The sequence below is a fragment of the Zootoca vivipara genome, chromosome 4, assembly GCF_963506605.1.
Source record: "Zootoca vivipara chromosome 4, rZooViv1.1, whole genome shotgun sequence".
Taxonomy (NCBI): domain Eukaryota; kingdom Metazoa; phylum Chordata; class Lepidosauria; order Squamata; family Lacertidae; genus Zootoca; species Zootoca vivipara.
This window is the reverse complement of record NC_083279.1, coordinates 98,869,216-98,887,629: the sequence shown is the minus strand read 5'-3', so window position 1 is coordinate 98,887,629 and position 18,414 is coordinate 98,869,216. Positions and strand designations below refer to the sequence as shown.

Sequence of the window (18,414 nt, the reverse complement as noted above, 5' to 3'; positions counted from 1 at the left end):
GCCACAGCAATAGCTATTTATCTACTTGCACTTTGATGTGCTTTCAAATTGCTAGGTTGGCAGGAGCTGGGACAGAGTGACGGGAGCTCACTCTGTTGTGGGAATTCGAACCGCTGACCTTCCGATCGGCAAGCCCAAGAGTCTCAGTGGTTTAGAACACAGCGCTGCCCGCGTCCCTTGATAATACCAAATTAATAATATTGTTATTATTATAATTTGCTGAAAATAATAATAATAATAATAATAATAATAATAATAATAATAATAAGCTTCCCTAAACAGAGTTGCCTTCAGTCTGGTAGTTATTTTTCTCTTTGACATCTGATGTGAGGGTGTTCCACAGGGCGGGTGCCACTACCGAGAAGGCCCTCTGCCTGGTTCCCTGTAACTTCACTTGTCACAGGGAGTGAACCGCCAGAAGGCTCTTGACACTGGACCTCAGTGTCCGGGCAGAACGATGGGGGTGGAGACGCTCCTTCAGGTCTACTGGACCAACACTTTGAATTGTGCTCAGAAACATACTGGGAGCCAATGTAGATCTCTCAGGACCGGTGTTATGTGGTCTCAGCGGCCGCTCCCAGTCACCAGTCTAGCTACCACAGATGATTCTTAGGGTCTTTTCCGACTCTATGATCCCAAGTGGTAAATGTGGACAAGCCTTATTGCATTATACAGATCCTAACCTTCACCATGCATTAGAATTTATTGCAAAACAAACAAACAAAATCACACCACATTTTCATTAACAGAGATGAGCAAGCAAAACTATTGTACGAAACTTTACTCCTGGGTAAATCAGACATCTGCACTGCCTGGGCCTGCAACAACCTCAAGGCTAATGGAGAACACCATACCCTGCTTTTTTAGGTTAAGTGTCCTCTCCTCTATTGGTAAGTAGGAGTCCACATGGGTCCACAGAAAATTATGATGCAGTGGTGTCAGAACAGGACCTGGGAGAACAGGGTTCGAATTCCCTCTTGGCCATCAAACTCACTGGGTCAACTTGGACCAGTGGCTGCCTTTCAGCCTGGCCTACCTCACAGGGTTGTTGTGATGATGAGATGGGAACTGCAACCATGGGAGGCCAGGGTTCTAATTCTCATTTGGTGATGAAGCTCACTGGGTGGACCTGGAAGGGCAGCCACGGCCTTTTAGCCTGACCTACCTCACAGGGATGTTGTTAGAAGGACCATGTGCCCCACCTTAAGTTCCTTGGAGGAAAAGGTGGGATAGGAACGTGATAAGTAAATAAATATACAGAAAGAAAAGGAGAGGAAAGAAAGAAAGAGTTTACTAAGTGGGGACAAAAGGCCAGTCCACGGAAGGCGGAGGAGCAATTGCTGGGTGCCCTGAAATGACGATGCAATGAATGCAGAGGAAGACACAACCCAACTCATACTGTGTGACCTACTTCAGTTCCACCCAGCAGCCGCTGGGGGTAAATAAGCAGATCAAGACTCAGAGCACAAAACACCTCGGGCTGGATATTTAATATTGCCAGGCTGCCGGCTGCAAGAGCCTGGGAGACACCCTGCTTCAGTAGCTGGTATATATGATTTGCGGAAATGGTTTCAGTGGGTTTTCACTTGCAAGGCAGGGAGACTAGCAGAATCGTGCAAAAGAGAGAGTTGCACCGATAACCTCAAGGCTTGTGCACAGAAAGTGGGCAACACACTCCAACATTTGGATGGAGCAGGGCGGAGCCTAGAGAGATGGGCCCTCTCCTCCTGAGACTAAAACCTCACCCTGCCCCACAGTTTAAGGAGGGTGTCGACAAGCTCAAAAGTGTGCAGAGGCAGGTGGTCAAGATGATAAAAAGGTCTGGAAACCAAGCCCAATGAGGAACGGTTGAAGGGGTTGGGGGTGTTTAGCCCAGAAAAGAGCAGATTTAAGGCGGTGATCTGAGAGCCATCGATGCCTCTCCTCGTGTGTATGTTTTGTGTGTGAGAAAGAGAGTTTAGTCATGGTTAGAATAAATCAGCTAATTCTCTCGAACCAAAGAAATGTAAAATAAAAAAATTCCTTCAGTAGCACCTTAAAGACCAACTAAGTTTTTATTTTGGTATGAGCTTTCGCGTGCATGCACACTTCTTCAGATACACAAAGAAATGTAGACATTTGTTGCCGGGCTACTCCCCATTGCAGCAATAGATGTCTATATTTTGATGTTGCGTGCGTGTTCCATGAAGATTATTCCTATATTAAGATCCGTATGAGTGTCAGTTTCGGTATAAATCTGCCAAGAAGACCCGCTTTTGCTGCTGTCTGAGGATTGTAATTCATGAGCCTCTTATAACACCTTCATGCCAATGCTACTTTCTGCCAAGAGAGAGCACCTCCTCAATGCTAATAATAATAATAATAATAATAATAATAATAATAATAATAATATCTCAGCTTTCTCCCAAACCAGGACCCAAGGCTGCTTCTACAAACCATAACCACACAAGGAAAACACAAATAGCTTAAAATATATCAAACAGTACCATTAAAATAATTAAAACTCTCTCTCTCTCTCTCTCTCTCTCTATATATATATATATATATAAGGTAAAGGTAAAGGTAAAGGGACCCCTGACCATTAGGTCCAGTCGTGACCGACTCTGGGGTTGCGCGCTCATCTCGCATTATTGGCCGAGGGAGCCGGCGTATAGCTTCCAGGTCATGTGACCAGCATGACAAAGCCGCTTCTGGCAAACCAAAGCAGCACATGGAAACACCGTTTACCTTCCTGCTGTAGCGGTTCCTATTTATCTACTTGCATTTTGACAAGCTTTCGAACTGCTAGGTTGGCAGGAGTATACACACACACACACACACACACAGAGAGAGAGAGAGAGAGAGAGAGAGAGAGAGAGAGAGAGAGAGAGAGAGATTATAAAAATCAGCACAGCAGTCTTTCAACCCCCTTTCCTTAAAATGCAGTCAGTTCCCCAAGACCTGCTGGAATAAAACTGCCTTCACCTGTTGGTAGAAGGAAAACCAGGAGGGAACCAGTCTGGCTTCTCTAGGGAGGGAGTTCCAAAGTTGTTTGGGAGAAGCCACCACTGAGGAGGCCCTCTTCCACATCCCCACCAAATGTCCCTGTGAGAGTGGTGGGGCCGTAGCTGTCAAGTTTTCCCTTTTCTCGCAAGGAAGCCTATTCAGCATAAAGGAATTTCCCTTAAAAAAACTTGACAGCTATGGGGACCAAGAGAAGGGCTTCCTCAGAGCCCCCTGGGTAGGTTCATATGAGGGAATACGGTCTTTCAGGTAGCCTGGGCTTTAAAGGGCTTGATAGGTCATATCAGCACTTTGAATTGTTCCTCAAAACAGTGAAGCTTTTGCAATATGGGAGCCATGTGTTCCCCATAACCAGCTTTTGAGCCCATGTTGTATGCTGTGGCCACACAACTCCTGCAGGGTCAACCATGGGGCAATGGACCAATTATCCAGACTCAGGAGCCAGCCTCCCACAGTGCCTCCATCTCGCCAGGATTCAAAATCTGTTTACTGGCCCTCATTCAGCCATCACTGAGTCCAGGCACCGTTCCAGGCCTTGCACAGCCTCTTGTGATTAAGATGCTGCAGAGAAAGAGATTTGGGTATCATCGGCCTGCTGATGACACCTTGCCCCAAATTGCCTAGTGACTTCTGATGACTTCATATATGCTTGAGCTGAACTGGTTCTTGAGGTTTAGCTGTCATTTTAACAGCCTGATGTGTTTCTATTTATTCCCTGCCTGTGTGTTCTGCTCTTATATATTCATAAAAGGGGTGGGGGGAGAGGACACCATACTTACTTTGCCTAAAGGCTTTACAAGGGTCTGCAAGCAGAGCAGCTGGTTTATGCAACCTATGTAAATAGCGGAAGAGCACTGAGGACATCATTAGCACAGTGGGTCACACACAACAGGTTTTTTGTGCAGCTCCCACAACCCCTAGCATGGCTGCCAGAGACCTGACCATAGAATCATAGAATCATAGAGTTGGAAGAGACCACAAGGGCCATCCAGTCCAACCCCCTGCCGAGCAGGAAACACCATCAAAGCATTCCTGACAGATGGTTGTCAAGCCTCTGCTTAAAGACCGCCAAAGAAGGAGACTCCACCACACTCCTTGGCAGCAAATTCCACTGCCGAACAGCTCTTACTGTCAGGAAGTTCTTCCTAATGTTGAGGTGGAATCTTCTTTCTTGCAGTTTGAATCCATTGCTCCGTGTCCGCTTCTCTGGAGCAGCAGAAAACAACCTTTCTACCTCCTCTATATGACATCCTTTTATATATTTGAACATGGCTATCATATCACCCCTTAACCTTCTCTTCTCCAGGCTAAACATACCCAGCTCCCTAAGCCGTTCCTCATAAGGCATCGTTTCCAGGCCTTTGACCATTTTGGTTGCCCTCTTCTGGACACGTTCCAGCTTGTCAGTATCCTTCTTGAACTGTGGTGCCCAGAACTGGACACAGTACTCCAGGTGAGGTCTGACCAGAGCAGAATACAGTGGTATTATTACTTCCCTTGATCTAGATGCTATACTCCTATTGATGCAGCCCAGAATTGCATTGGCTTTTTTAGCTGCTGCATGCCCCCACTTCTCACACTATATTTTCCACAATGGCTCAAGTCATCCTAATTATCTGGAAGACGTAGGCAAGCCAGGACTTTCACGTGGGCTCAAAGTATCAAAGCATAGCACAAAAAGTAGGCTCTTGAAGGTGAACAGAAGGCCTGTTCAACATAGAAGGAAGAGTGAGGGTGGTTCTGATCAGTGTCTTCCATGGGTACCATTTAATGGGGCCCACCTGCCTTCTTCTAGAGGACTAGCTGTGCTGGCAGGCTGACAAGCTTCAGAGCAGCACAGGGCTCTTCTTCAACCATCTATGAAAGTTGTCACCTGAACGTAGCTGCCAAGTCTCCTGTTTTTCGCGGGAAACCCCCGTATTTTGTTACCATATCCAGCTGTTATCCTGAATTGATTATATCCCGTAAATATCACGTAAAGCTCCTGCTGGCGGCCATGTCCTGGCTCCCGGCTGTCTGCACATGTCTGGACATGCGCAGAAGCGATTTCTGGTGCCCAGACATGCAGACACGGGCAGCCCGGCACCGGACGTCGCTTCTACGCATGTCTGAACATGCGTAGAAGTGACTTCCGGTGCCGCGCCACCGCTGATCCCGGATTTTTCAATCCAAGAGTTGGAGGGCATGCACCTGAACCACTTGAAAACTTCTGATATTTTAGTTTTATTCAATAGGGCTGTTGGTGTGCAACTGTTTGTGCTTTATGCTGCAATGCCTACTCAGCATCCTGTGGTCTGTTGCACCTGTGGGTCTTGGTAAGAGGCAGTGTGGCGTAATGGTTAGAGTGTAGGCCTAGGGCCTGGGTGACCTTGGGCCAGTCGTGGCCTCTCAGCCTAATCTACCTCACAGGGTTGTTGTGGGGGTTAAATTAGGAAGGGGAGACCCATGTACACCACCTTGAACCCCTTGGAGAAAAAGGAGGGATATACAATAAATGCAACAAATAAATCATCGTCGTCATCATTGGTTGTTGCACCCCTGCAAGAAGTCTATTTTGTCCTGCTCGGGATCGAGTGTTGCTGCTGTCGCTCCTTTGACTTGTGCCTTCCCGCACCCTCTTCCTCCCCATTTTGCACTCTTGCACCAGAGCCTTTTCACCACTCGAGACAGAGCAGCTCCCTCGGTGTTGCACCAGTACAATTCCGTGACATGCAAGGCCTGAGCCTTGCCGCTTTTCACCTGGCACAGTGAACCACGCCATCAGATCACGGAAGGTCGCAAGAGCATTTGCTCCTTCAGCTTAAAGATAAGAGGGGAGAAGTTTCTTGATCCAAGGCACTGGATAGCGAGTAATGTATTCCATTTCCATCCTCTAGCCTTCATTGAAGACCATCAAAGTGATGTGTCTCTTCTGAGGCAAGCCACATACTGCAATCTAAGCAGAAATAACAATATCTTGGTCTTCCTCCCTTTAGCCCAAGAACACACAAAACCAGCTGGGGGGACGGAGACGGACGGACCTTGTTTATAGCCATAACCAAACTGAGGCTTCTTCTCAACAAGGTGCCATCCATCCAGCACTCTGGATGAAAGAGATGCAAAGCTTAAAACCACAACAAGGTCGCAGCCACCACTTTCACCTCTCACTCTGTATGACATTTCACTTTAAAATGCTTGCAAACATTAAACGACCACTCTTACGGGAATCCGACTGACAACCACCCCCCCACAAGATCCAAAGCAGCCCTTCCATAACTCATAACTCATAATCTACAATCACCTTTCCGTGCATTTCTAGTTTTGAGCAGCAACCAAACTTTGAGGAATGTGGTTCCCTGTATCAACACGACAAGGGGAGCTCTCCTTACCAGTGGGACCTTTTTCAGGCTCCTGTTACCTCACAGGATGTCCCCCCACCCCACCCTGCGCCAGCATATCCTGGAGGAAACGGAAGGTAGAACTTGACCAAAACCGTTTTACCCCCATCCTCCACCACCCCCAAATTGTTGCCTTCTTTGCACCCGGCCAGCCGACCATCACAGTGACAAGACAAGCGGCAGCACCGACTCAACCCCGGAGGAACAAGCAGCACAGCTCAGCGAGGGGAATCCCAGCTACCTGCCCAGCCGCATCCTCAGGTGTCTCCGCACCTGGCAAAGTCGCCCTTGTGGAGCCAGCGGCTTCCTCCCTCTCGCCCTTCCCCTCGCCAGGCGCTGCAGGCGCTCCGCCTCGCACCGCGCAACCTTCCGCCTTCAGGACTACGGACAGCGCTCGCTGAGAGATACCCAAGGGCGGCCGGCGTGGGATGCAGGGATGCTCCAAGGCAGGCGGAGCGCAGCATCCCTCGGCGTCGCCCTGGCAACCGCTTGGGGAGGGGGATGCCGCGCGCCCCACTCCCTTCTACCTTGGACAGGTGTACCTGAAGCCGAGGGACCAGCCCAGAGGGGAGCAAAGCCCTCTTGGCTTTTTTTTTTGTCCAGCTCAACGCTTTCCATCCAGCTGCAGGGAGAACTTTTCTCTCCACACACACCCTCTAAATCCCCCCCTTTACCCCCTCTTTCACCTTCCACATTCCACCATCCTTCCCCCCCCCAGCTCTATCCCCCCTTCCACTCCCTCCCCCCTCCCCGTTTCCATCTCGGTCTATTCACTCTTCCCAGCGCTTCTGTGTGTGTGTGCGCGCGCGCGCCCCTCCCCGCCATCTCTCTCTCTCTCTCTTTTTCCAAAGCCTTTTGTTCTTCCTGGCTGCTATTTCCGAACTGCCTGCATTCCTTCCAACTCTCTCCACCTCCCGATTTCGCCTCTCTGTCTCTCTCTCTCTCCGCCTCTCCGCCAGCCAGGCTCCTTCGGCTCCGGTCCCGTCCGTCTCCCTCCCTCTCCCCCCTCCCCCCTCCCCCCTCCCAAATTCCCCATAAGTCTCCGAACTCCTGGCGGCGGCCAGGGACTCCGAGGGAAGGACGGACCCACTCACAAGTCAGATGCCGCCGGCTGGTACTGCTGGCTCCGGCAGAGGATGGAGTGTCCGCAAGCTTGGCCCATGACTCCTCATCCTTTCGTCAGCCTCGCCAGAAGGAGGAAGAGGAGGAGGAGGCGGGCGGGCGGGAAGGCTGGGGTTGGTGGCCAGGGATGCCGCCCCAGTGGCCCCCGGGGCGAGGCAGCCACCGCTCGCCTCCACCGAAGGCAAATGATGGAGCTGTGTTAAGGACTCTCCTCTCGCTCGCTCTGCTCTGCTCTGCTCTCAAGGCTGATGCTGTAACGGATCCTAATGCAGGTTGCTGAAGCATGCAGAAGGAGGGGGGAGTGAGAGAGAGCGCGTGGATGTGTCTGGCGCGCGAACAAGCGAGCGAGGAGCCCGCTTTGGCGAACCCGCGGGTCGGTTTCGAGGCAGCTCTTTCGTGGTGTTGCAAAGCAGAGGGGGTTAGAGGAGTGTTGTCGCCTCTGCCAGGGCTAGGCTCTTGCTCACTGACACATCTGGGTTTCTTTAGATGTGCATGTCCTTTTTCTAAAAAGGAAAAGGAAAAGTGGGGTATAGAATATACACCACCCCCCTGAGCTGTGGACAGCGAGCCCAGCAGCATTTCACAACACTGAAGGGGCTAAGGTGCAAAGGCTTGTTGGAGATCAGCCCCAAAACCAGAACACAGGAATCAACGAAACAACAATACAGAAGCAGGTGGCCTCTGGCACTCTAAGGGGCACGTTTCCTAGAGGTGCTGCAGACTGCCCAGCCTCCCCATCTCCCCACATATCCAGGATGTGGGCAGGGCCGGCTCTAGGTAGACCCCCGGTGAATTGTAGTCCAAAACATCTGGAGGGCCAAAATTGGGGGGTGCCTGCTCTAACCACTATACCACACTGATTCTCTTCTGTCACTGAAGCAGCTCTGTGGGATAGTTAATAAAGTAGGCTGCTGTGCTTAATGAGAACATGTTTATGCTCCAGAGCAGGTGATGGGAGCTGTTTTCGTGCTGGAGACCACATTGCCCCATGAGGAACCTACTGGAGGTGGTCATGTATCAGGAAGTTTTTAATGTCTGATGTTTTAGTACCCTTTTATATTTGTTGGAAGCTGCCCAGAGTGGCTGGGGCAACCCAATTAAATGGGTGGGGTACAATTATTATCATCATCATCATGGGTTAAATGCTAGTCGTGGGGGGAGGCAAAAAATGTGGTTGGAGAAAAGGGTGCGGCTCTTTATTTTAATTTTATTAATTTATTACATTTATATCCCACCTTCACTTCAAGAAGCTCAAGGTGGTGTGTGTGGTTCTTCTCCCCCCCCCCCCATTTCATCCTCCCAACAACCCTGTGAGGTTGGTTAGACTGAGCGTGACTGTGACAGACTGGCCCAAGGTCACCCAGTGAGCTTGATGGGCTGAGTGGGGATTCAAAACCAACTCTCCCAGGTCCACGTTTTACCCTCTAAGCACATACTCAGTACTTTTGCACAGCAGGTGACCTCTAGAGTATGCAAATTAGGCAAATTGACACAGGCGGTGTCAGTTAATCGATCAGCAGCGATTAGCCGAAACAGCCAGAAAGTTGCCTCTCTGTTCAGTAGCAACATGATACATTGGCAATACCGGTAGCAGGTGGGGGCAGAGGCTCTGCCCTACCTCTTCCCTGAGCTGTTTGGCTAGTCTCTACTGGAGATCACAGGACTAATCAAGCAAGGTATCTCTGTTTGGACTGCTAGACCAGATGCACTGGTAGACCACAAACTTGACATGAGTCAACAGTGTGATGCAGCAGCTAAAAAAGCCAATGCAATTCTGGGCTGCATCAATAGGAGTGCAGCATCTAGATCAAGGGAAGTAATAGCACCACAGTATTCTGCTCTGGTCAGACCTCACCTGGAGTACTGTGTCCAGTTCTGGGCACAACAGTTCAAGAAGGATACTGACAAGCTGGAATGTGTCCTGAGGAGGGCAACCAAAATTGTCAAAGGCCTGGAAACGATGCCTTATGAGGAACGGCTTAGGGAGCTGGGTATGTTTAGCCTGGAGAAGAGAAGGTTAAGGGGTGATATGATAAGCCATGATCAAATATATAAAAGGATGTCATATAGAAGAGGGAGAAAGGTTGTTTTCTGCTGCTCCAGAGAAGCGGACACGGAGCAATGGATTCAAACTACAAGAAAGAAGATTCCACCTAAACATTAGGAAGAACTTCCTGACAGTAAGAGCTGTTCGGCAGTGGAACTTGCTACCAAGAAGTGTGGTGGAGTCTCCTTCTTTGGAGGTCTTTAAGCAGAGGCTTGACAGGCATATGTCAAGAATGCTTTGATGGTGTTTCCTGCTTGGCAGGGGGTTGGACTGGATGGCCCTTGTGGTCTCTTCCAACTCTATGATTCTATGATTCTACGCTGTGTGCTAGAGGCATGGTTAGGTGCTTTGAGGACTCCAGGTGAAAAGTGGGGTAAAAATCTCCCAAATAAATAAATTCCAGCCACACCTGAACCACAGGTTTCTACATCCGTGACTCTTCCCATCTTCCATCCAGGCAGGAGGAAGAGGTATGATGATCACAGTTCAAGAGCACATGGCGCTCAGTCCAATGCGCTCAAGGGGAGCAGAGGGGAGGACCAGTGGGGGGCATGGCCTGGGGAAAGTCTGTGGGCCACATGGAGAGTTATGGAGGGCATCATACATCCCCAGGGTCTGAGGCCCCACTTTGGAGGTTGGAAGAGGCAGTGATGGCCGCCAACTTGGATGGCTTTGAAAGAAGGTTAGACAAATTCACGGAGGAGGAGGAGGAGGAGAAGAGGGCTATTGATGGCTTCTGGACAGAATGGCTCCCCTCTGCCTCCACATTCAGAGGCAGCAAGGCTTCTGAACACCAGTCGCAGGAAACCTTGGGAGGGGAGAACGAGAATGATACCCTTGTGCTCGGATCCTGCTTGCGGGTTTCCCATTGGGGCTTCTGGTTGGCCTCTGCGAGGACAGGATGTTGGGCTTGATGGGCTCCCATTGGCCTGATCCAGCGGGCTTCTCTTATGTTAACTCTACTTAAGCTGCTGGGCTGGGTTCAGACATAATGCCAAGCCACGGTTTGATGAGCCCTAGCTTAGTGAACCAGGCCAGAGAGTGTCAGGAGCTGGATTAGATTCCTGTGAGAGGCAGCAATGCTCCTGAATAGTAGTTGTGGGGAATCTCAAGTGTGCTGCTCTGCCCAGGGCCTGCTTGGGAGCTTCTCTTTGGGGAGTCTGGTTGGCCACTACGAGAAGGGGATGGTGGACTTGATGGGCCACATGTCTAGTCCAGCAAGCTTTTCTGACAGTGTGTGTCTGTTTATGCAGATGCTGGCTCGTGTGTGCCCAATAAACCCTCTTCTCTGGCTGGAACATCTGAGACATTGGGTTTATTCACAGCACTTTGCAGCTGAGAGCCAAAATAAACAGGAAGGCAGAAACTCGCTACATTACCCTACGACAGACTTCTTGCACTTGATCTCCAGCCAAGCCCCCCCCCCCTGTGCCCCTCACCTCCCCAACTCCTGGTTTTTATTTCTCCCGGGAAACCCTTCTTGCATATCTGGTCCCCTTAGAACAGGGTTTCCCAAACTTGGGTCTCCAGCTCTTTTTGGACTACAACTCCCATCATCCCTAGCTAGGAGGAACAGCGGCCAGGGATCATGGGGCCTGTAGTCCCACATTCTGTATTCACAGTGGCCAACCAGAAGCCTGCAGGGAAACCCACAAGCAGGATCCGAGCACCAGAGCCCTCTCCCCTCCTGTGGCCCCAGCAACTGGGATTCAGAAGCATGGCTGCCTCCGACTGTGAAGGGCAGAGCTCTCTCCTCTCCTGTCCTGTTTCAAACTGGTGCTCCTTCCTTCCTCCTGGGATCAAGGACCCTGCAGGGATCCTCTCGCTGCCCCTACCCACACCTCCCCCAGTGCACACACGCCATCTCCAGAGTGCCAACTCACCTCCCTCTCCCCAAACAGCCGCCTTGAGCCCAGCTTGGGCCAAGAATGCCTAATTGTGGCTAATGAGTGAGCTGGTCGATCTAAGGGCTGCTGTTCCACCGCTGAAATCGCTCTAGCTATTATTAGCCGGGTGCATGTTGGTAATTTAATTCGTGCAGGGTTCCCCCCCCCCCCTCTTCTTCTTCTCGCATTGCTACAATGGAGAGGGAAAGGAGCCGCTGTGTATGTTAATCCGTTTTTCGCTGGCAGCCTGTAAGAAACAGGGGGAGCCACAGAAATCGGGTCAGGATGATTCCTGATCACAAAGGCCGGTTGGGGAGAAGCAACTCAAGCTGCGGGGGCAAAATGGGGCGTGGTGGTGGGGAGGAGAGGAGCCAGACAACATCGGATCAAGCAAAAGAGACACCAGGACATAGGGAGAGCCTGCTGGATCAGGCCAATGGCCCATCTAGTCCAGCATCCATAGAATCATAGAATCGTAGAGTTGGAAGGGACCACAAGGGCCATCCAGTCCAACCCCCTGCCGAGCAGAAAATACCACCAAAGCATTCTTGACATATGCCTGTCAAACCTCTGCTTAAAGACCTCCAAAGAAGGAGACTCCTTGGCAGCAAATTCCACTGCCGAACAGCTCTTACTGTCAGGAAGTTCTTCCTAATGTTTAGGTGAAATCTTCTTTCTTGTAGCTTGAATCCATTGCTCCGTGTCCGCTTCTCTGGAGCAGCAGAAAACAACCTTTCTCCCTCTTCTATATGGCATCCTTTCATATATTTGAACATGGCTATCATATCACCCCTTAACCTTCTCTTCTCCAGGCTAAACATACCCAGCTCCCTAAGCCGTTCCTCATAAGGCATCGTTTCCAGGCCTTTGACCATTTTGGTTGCACTCTTCTGGACACGTTCCAGCTTGTCAGTATCCTTCTTGAACTGTGGTGCCCAGAACTGGACACAGTACTCCAGGTGAGGTCTGACCAGAGCAGAATACAGTGGTTCTCACAGGGGCAAACATCCTGTTCTCACAGGGGCCAACCAGATGCCCCAAAGGGATTACAGCACAAGAACATCTCTCCCCTCCTGGGGTTTCCAGCAACTGAGATTCAGAAGCATTGCTGCCTCCAATTGGGGTAGCCATCGACAGCAGCCCTCGATCGCCCCCCCCCCTCCATTAATCGGTGTAGTCCTCTTTTGACGCCATCCGAGCTGGTGGTCGTCACTGCCTCCTGTGAGAGGGAGTTCCGTAGTTTAACTCTGTGCTGTGTGAAGAAGTCCTTTCTGCTATCTGTCCTGAAAGGCTGCAGCTTGCTGTGACAAGGAGAGATCAGGACACTTAAGCTGTGCTTGGCAAAGAGGGCTCTCCTCCAGTCAGCCAGGCCCTGGCGGCGAGTCTGTATGTGAGCTCAGCCTCTTTCTGGGGATGACACAAGCTCTATTCAGACTCTGCCTTTATTTAATCATGGGTTTCCTTCCCCCCCTTCCCCTTTGTCTTGATTTGATCAACAGGCAGACGATGAGCCAGCCTCTCCCCACCAGGCGTCAATGTGATCAGGTTGGTGCAGTGCTGGTGGGAGGACCAGAGGATCTTAGCCGTCTATGGGCCCCTCAAATGCCATCTAGTCCAGCCCACTGCCAGCTGCCAGGGACCCATTGTTGCAACATCCCTGGCAGCTGGCCACACAGCCTTTGCTTAAAGAGCCCTTAACCAAGGCTGCCTTCTTCCATTACTGAACAGCTCTCTCCTTCAGCAAGTTCTTCTCTTAAGTTTTGTCTAAGTCGTAGAGTCATAGAATTGTAGAATTGGAAGGAACTCCAAAGGTCAACTAGGCCAACCTCCTGCAATGCAGGAATCGTGTCTAAGGAATCCCTTTAACCTTTGCTTAAAGACCACCCACCAAGGAGAGTCCACCACCTTCCAAGTTGGCACTTCCTAATATTTATTCTGAATCTCCTTTCTTGCAATTTGAAATCTTTGGTTTGTGTCCTGCCTCTGCAGGAGAAATGCTCCTCTGTTCATTTCCCCCACTGAGCAGTGTTGTTTTTCAGCAAATGGATATGAGCAAATTTATAATATATCGCCGCTGCCCCCCAAAAATAATAACCCACGTCACTATGGCTCTACTTTGTTCTGTGGGAAAGCCATCAAGAGCTCTTCCTTTCATTGGGCCAAGATCTACCTCTGACACAGTTTTAAAGCCCAGAAGGAGGAGGCTCTATTTAACCCAAAGTGTGGCCATTATGGCAGAAACTCAACTGTGAAAAGCCTGGATGGAATAGGAGCCAATTTGGGGCACTTTGTGGAGAGGGTTCGACCTCTCCTTCTTCCTCTCTCTCTCTCTCTCCCTCCCTCTCATTAGGTCCCAAGTCCAGAGAAAAGCCCCTTGGATTATACATTCAGCACCTTGTAATGCTGCAAAACTCAATGCAATTATCCTCTGAAAACGTCTTGAGAGCAGAGCTAATACCAAACTGGTTTCACTTAAGTGTGCCGGCACCCAAAAGGGTGTATTATGTCATTAAGTGATGCTTTAGCTCATCAAAATGTGATTAATTTCACATCCCTCCTTGAGTAAGGAGAATATTTTATTGTGCTTCTGGAAGCCTGATCTACGGCTTCTGCTGTTCTGACTGCAGTTTTCCATGTTAATTGCTTTATTTAAATTACCTCGACTGATTTATATCTGGACTTTCTCCCCCCCCCCCCCCCCCCCCGGCTACAAACTACCGGTGATAAAGCAAAGCCTGCCGGCAAGGTGTGTACACATTTCCAGTTAGCAAATTTAGTCTTGTCTAGAATGCTCTTCCCCAACCTGGTGCCCTCCATATCCTTTTTGGACTACAACTCCCATCAGCCCCAACAAATGTGCTCACAGGCCTGAAAAGAACAGCAAGCCCTCTTTCCGATCATTTCCCCCATCTCCATAAACTTTAGTGACATCGCAGCAAGTCAAGAACCTAAGAAGAGGGTGCTGGATGAGGCCAAAGTCCCATCTCGTCCAGCGTCCTGATCTCACAGTGGCCAACCAGATGTCCCCGTGGGGAACTCTCCCAAGTAGGATCCAAGCACAAGGGCCCTCTCCCCTCCTGCGGTTTCATGCAGCTGCTATTCAGAAGCATTGCTAGTAGCCAGGGATAGCTCCCTCCTCCATGAATTAGTCTAATCCCCTTTTAATGCTATCAAAGCTGGTGGCTATAACTGCCTCCTGTGGGGGTGAGTTCCATAGTTTAACAATGTGTTGCATGAAGAGTGACTTCCTTTTATTTATCCTGAATCATTCTGTGTTATGGGGGGGGGGCTTTTCTCCGTGCAAGGCATCATGGTTGGGCTGTGGTCTAATCCACCGAGCCTCTTGGGCTTGCCGATCAGAAGGTTGGCGGTTCGAATCCCCACGACGGAGTGAGCTCCCATTGCTCTGCCTCAGCTTCTGCCAACCTAGCAGTTCGAAAGCACGCCAGTGCAAGTAGATAAATAGGTACTGCTGCGGCGGGAAGGTAAATGGCATTTCCGTGTGCTTTGGTTTCCGTCACCTAGAATCATAGAGTTGGAAGAGACCACAAGGGCCATCCAGTCCAACCCCCTGCCAAGCAGGAAACACCATCAAAGCCTTCTTGACACATGCCTGTCAAGCCTCTGCTTAAAGACCTCCAAAGAAGGAGACTCCACCACACTCCTTGGCAGCAAATTCCACTGCCGAAAAGCTCTTACTGTCAGGAAGTTCTTCCTAATGTTTAGGTGGAATCTTCTTTCTTGTAGCTTGAATCCATTGCTCCGTGTCCGCTTCTCTGGAGCAGCAGAAAACAACCTTTCTCCCTCCTCTATATGACATCCTTTCATATATTTGAACATGGCTATCATATCACCCCTTAACCTTCTCTTCTCCAGGCTAAACATACCCAGCTCCCTAAGCCGTTCCTCATAAGGCATCCTTTCCAGGCCTTTGACCATTTTGGTTGCCCTCTTCTGGACACGTTCCAGCTTGTCAGTATCCTTCTTGAACTGTGGTGCCCAGAACTGGACACAGTACTCCAGGTGAGGTCTGACCAGAGCGGAATACAGTGGTACTATTACTTCCCTTGATCTAGATGCTATACTCCTATTGATGCAACCTGTGTCCCATTCTGCCAGGAGCAGTTTAGTCCTGCTGGACACCACATGGCCTGGAAAGATGTCTGTGGACAAACGCCTGCTCCCTCAGCCTGGCGCGAGATGAGAACCACAACCCCAGAGTCGCCTTTGACTGGACTTAACCATCCAGGGGTCCTTCACCTTTTTACCCTATAAACTTCTATCATGTTGCCTCTTCCTTGCCTTTTCTCTAAACTAAAAAGCCACAAGCGCTGCAACTTTTCCTCCTAGACAATCTTGATCATGTTGCTTGCTCTTTTCTAGACCTTGCAATGTCCTTTTTGAGGTGAGGCGACCAGAACCACCCACAACCCAGCGCTGCCATACCAACACAAGACAACTGCTCTCTCTCATAGCAGTGATTCCTGCAATTCTACGATTCTATGACCGCTCACTTAAACCTGAGCCTTCCTAGTTTATTTCTTTTGCTTTCTGCCAATAAAAACATTGGCTATTCCTTCTCCGCTTATATTTGACATGTCACTTAGAGCTCCGTTTGCTCCAGTCATGAGAAGCTCTCACACAGATGAACATCCACACAAATTTAGAAATAGGATATAGATTGGATGGCTGCTCATAACGCTTTCTGCCTGTCAATTTTGCTTTTGATGTTTCTCTGTGCTGATGTAGCAAGAAAAAAAAGGGTAGAGCTTTATGTATGGTTCCCACCCCCCACCCCACCCCCGCTCTGCACTGTAACCGATCAATTTAGCTGCACCCATTCTGCCTATATGACAATCCTCACACAAAAAATTCTCTGCATTTTTGCTTCCTCAAATCCTTTCATTTGGGAGATTGCAATGCCCTGCTTGGCTTGTGTGACAAATGGCTATCTGTTAATCAGATCAAATCCCCCACGTGGATGTTCCTAATCCGAGAGGCAAAACAGTATAAATGCCACCAAAGCAAATGCAATTATATTCTATCAGTCAGGGGTTTGGGGAAAATGTGTTATCCTGGAGGGAGGATGAGGTGAAGTCACAAGTCGAGGCTATTAAAAGACTCTTAAATCGCCTTTTACATTCCACATTGTCTCTTCAATGGCGTCACTCCAGGCTTCATTATTTAGAGACAACTGTCAATGGCTACAAGTTCTTCTTTTATTTTTTTATTTTTTAAAAGCCACATCCATGAAGGATGAGGAAGGCTTCGGAACCAGACAAATATTAACAGCAGACAACGTGAACCGCTGTAAAGACTCTGTTTTGAAATGTTTTGAAAACCAATGCCTATGGTAAAGAAAACTGGATAAACAGTTAAAAACAGCAAAACCTGCCATTTCACTATCCTGAGAGAAGCATCACACAGCATCTGTACAGCATCTGTAAGCTTCTGTACAGCATCTGTCATGGATGTTTTAGACGAGGTTCCTGCATTGCAGGGGGTTGGACTTGTGGGAATGTTCAGGGAGGCAGGAGAAGATATATTGTTTATTAATATCCTTCCTGACTTGCGCTAGCAAGTTCCTTTACTTAGCAGAGTTTCACATTCCCCTTTTTAAACACATAGCGGGTAGCTGGTTGCAGGCTTGTGTAAGCCTCTCACTATTAGGTTCCTGGTAACATCCTTTATATCCCTCTTAAAAAGGAGAAGGGGATGACAGAGGATGAGATGGTTGGACAGTGTTCTCGAAGCTACTAACATGAGTCTGACCAAACTGCGGGAGGCCGTGGAAGACAGGAGTGCCTGGCGTGCTCTGGTCCATGGGGTCATGAATAGTCAGACATGACTTAAACAACAACAACAAAAGAATAAACATGCCACAATCTTGTTTAAAGTATATAAAAGTAGTTTACTCACATTAGTTCACAGTTGGATCCCTGAAGGCAGACTTGGTTACAAAGTATATACAGTGGTACCTTGGGTTACAGACGCTTCAGGTTACAGACTCTGCTAACCCAGAAATAGTACCTCAGGTCAAGAACTTTGCTTCAGGATGAGAACAGAAATTGTGTTCTGGTGGCGTGGCAGCAGGAGGCCCCATTAGCTAAAGTGATGCTTCAGGTTAAGAACAGTTTCAGGTTAAGAATGGAACTCCGAAACGAATTAAGTTCTTAACCAGAGGTACCACTGCAATTGTGGATGTATCCCATATGGGGATAATCCCAGTGTCCTCTGCTGGAAGCCAACAGACCATCTCTAGCTAAAAAGCTGCTCCAATGATGGAGGAAGTCAGAGAGAGAGAGAGAGATGCATGACTTGTCCTTTTGTTACCTGGACAGGTAAGGTCATGCCCACCTCTAGTCACATGCTAAGGAAATATGCCCCAGCCAGGAGGAAACAGGAAGTTTTTGACTGGCTGGACCAAACATTTCCCCGCATGTCCCCTCTAGGAAAACAAGGAATGTTGTACTTGACTGCTACTTATGTATCACATCCCACAGAACTAGATGACCCTTGGAGTCCCTTCCAACTCTGCAATTCTGTGACTCTATGATCATCACCAATGCAGGCTGGGCAAGGGCGGAGAGGGGGTTGGTGGCTTTCTTTCAGCAGGAAACAATATCATTTGGCAACAGGGCATCTTGCCATTCCTATCCCGTGTCATCCGAGCTGGGGGAAGAATCTGAGCCAGAGGGCCGTATTTGCTTCTGGGGGCCACATCCCAGTGGCTGGCAGAGGCAATGCATGAGGATTTTTCTTTCCTATGATAGGCTGGTTTTTACACCCACCCATTAACTGCTCTCATCCGGGCAGGCCAGAAGCTGAGAGAGATCCCACCAAGGCAAAGAACACCCAGGCAAGATTGCAAAGGGGCAAGGGGCATGGCCTGGGGAGGGTCATGGCTGAGGCCAAGGGAATAGGCCCAAGTAGAGCGGCCAAGAGGGACGGCCTCATCTGGCCCCCGGGCAGGAGGTTT

At 49.4% G+C, this 18,414-nt stretch overlaps 1 protein-coding gene across 1 annotated transcript in view; it reads right to left on the bottom strand.

The window, feature by feature from the left end:
- Positions 1-7,544, bottom strand: part of PDE2A (phosphodiesterase 2A) — a 360,136-nt gene extending 352,592 nt beyond the window's left edge. Inside the window, exon 1 of the mRNA XM_060273988.1 lies at positions 7,475-7,544. Within this exon, the coding sequence (XP_060129971.1) occupies positions 7,475-7,542 (68 nt within the window). The 5' untranslated portion in view covers positions 7,543-7,544. The remainder of the gene's footprint in view (positions 1-7,474) is intronic.
- Positions 7,545-18,414: the final 10,870 nt, after the last annotated feature.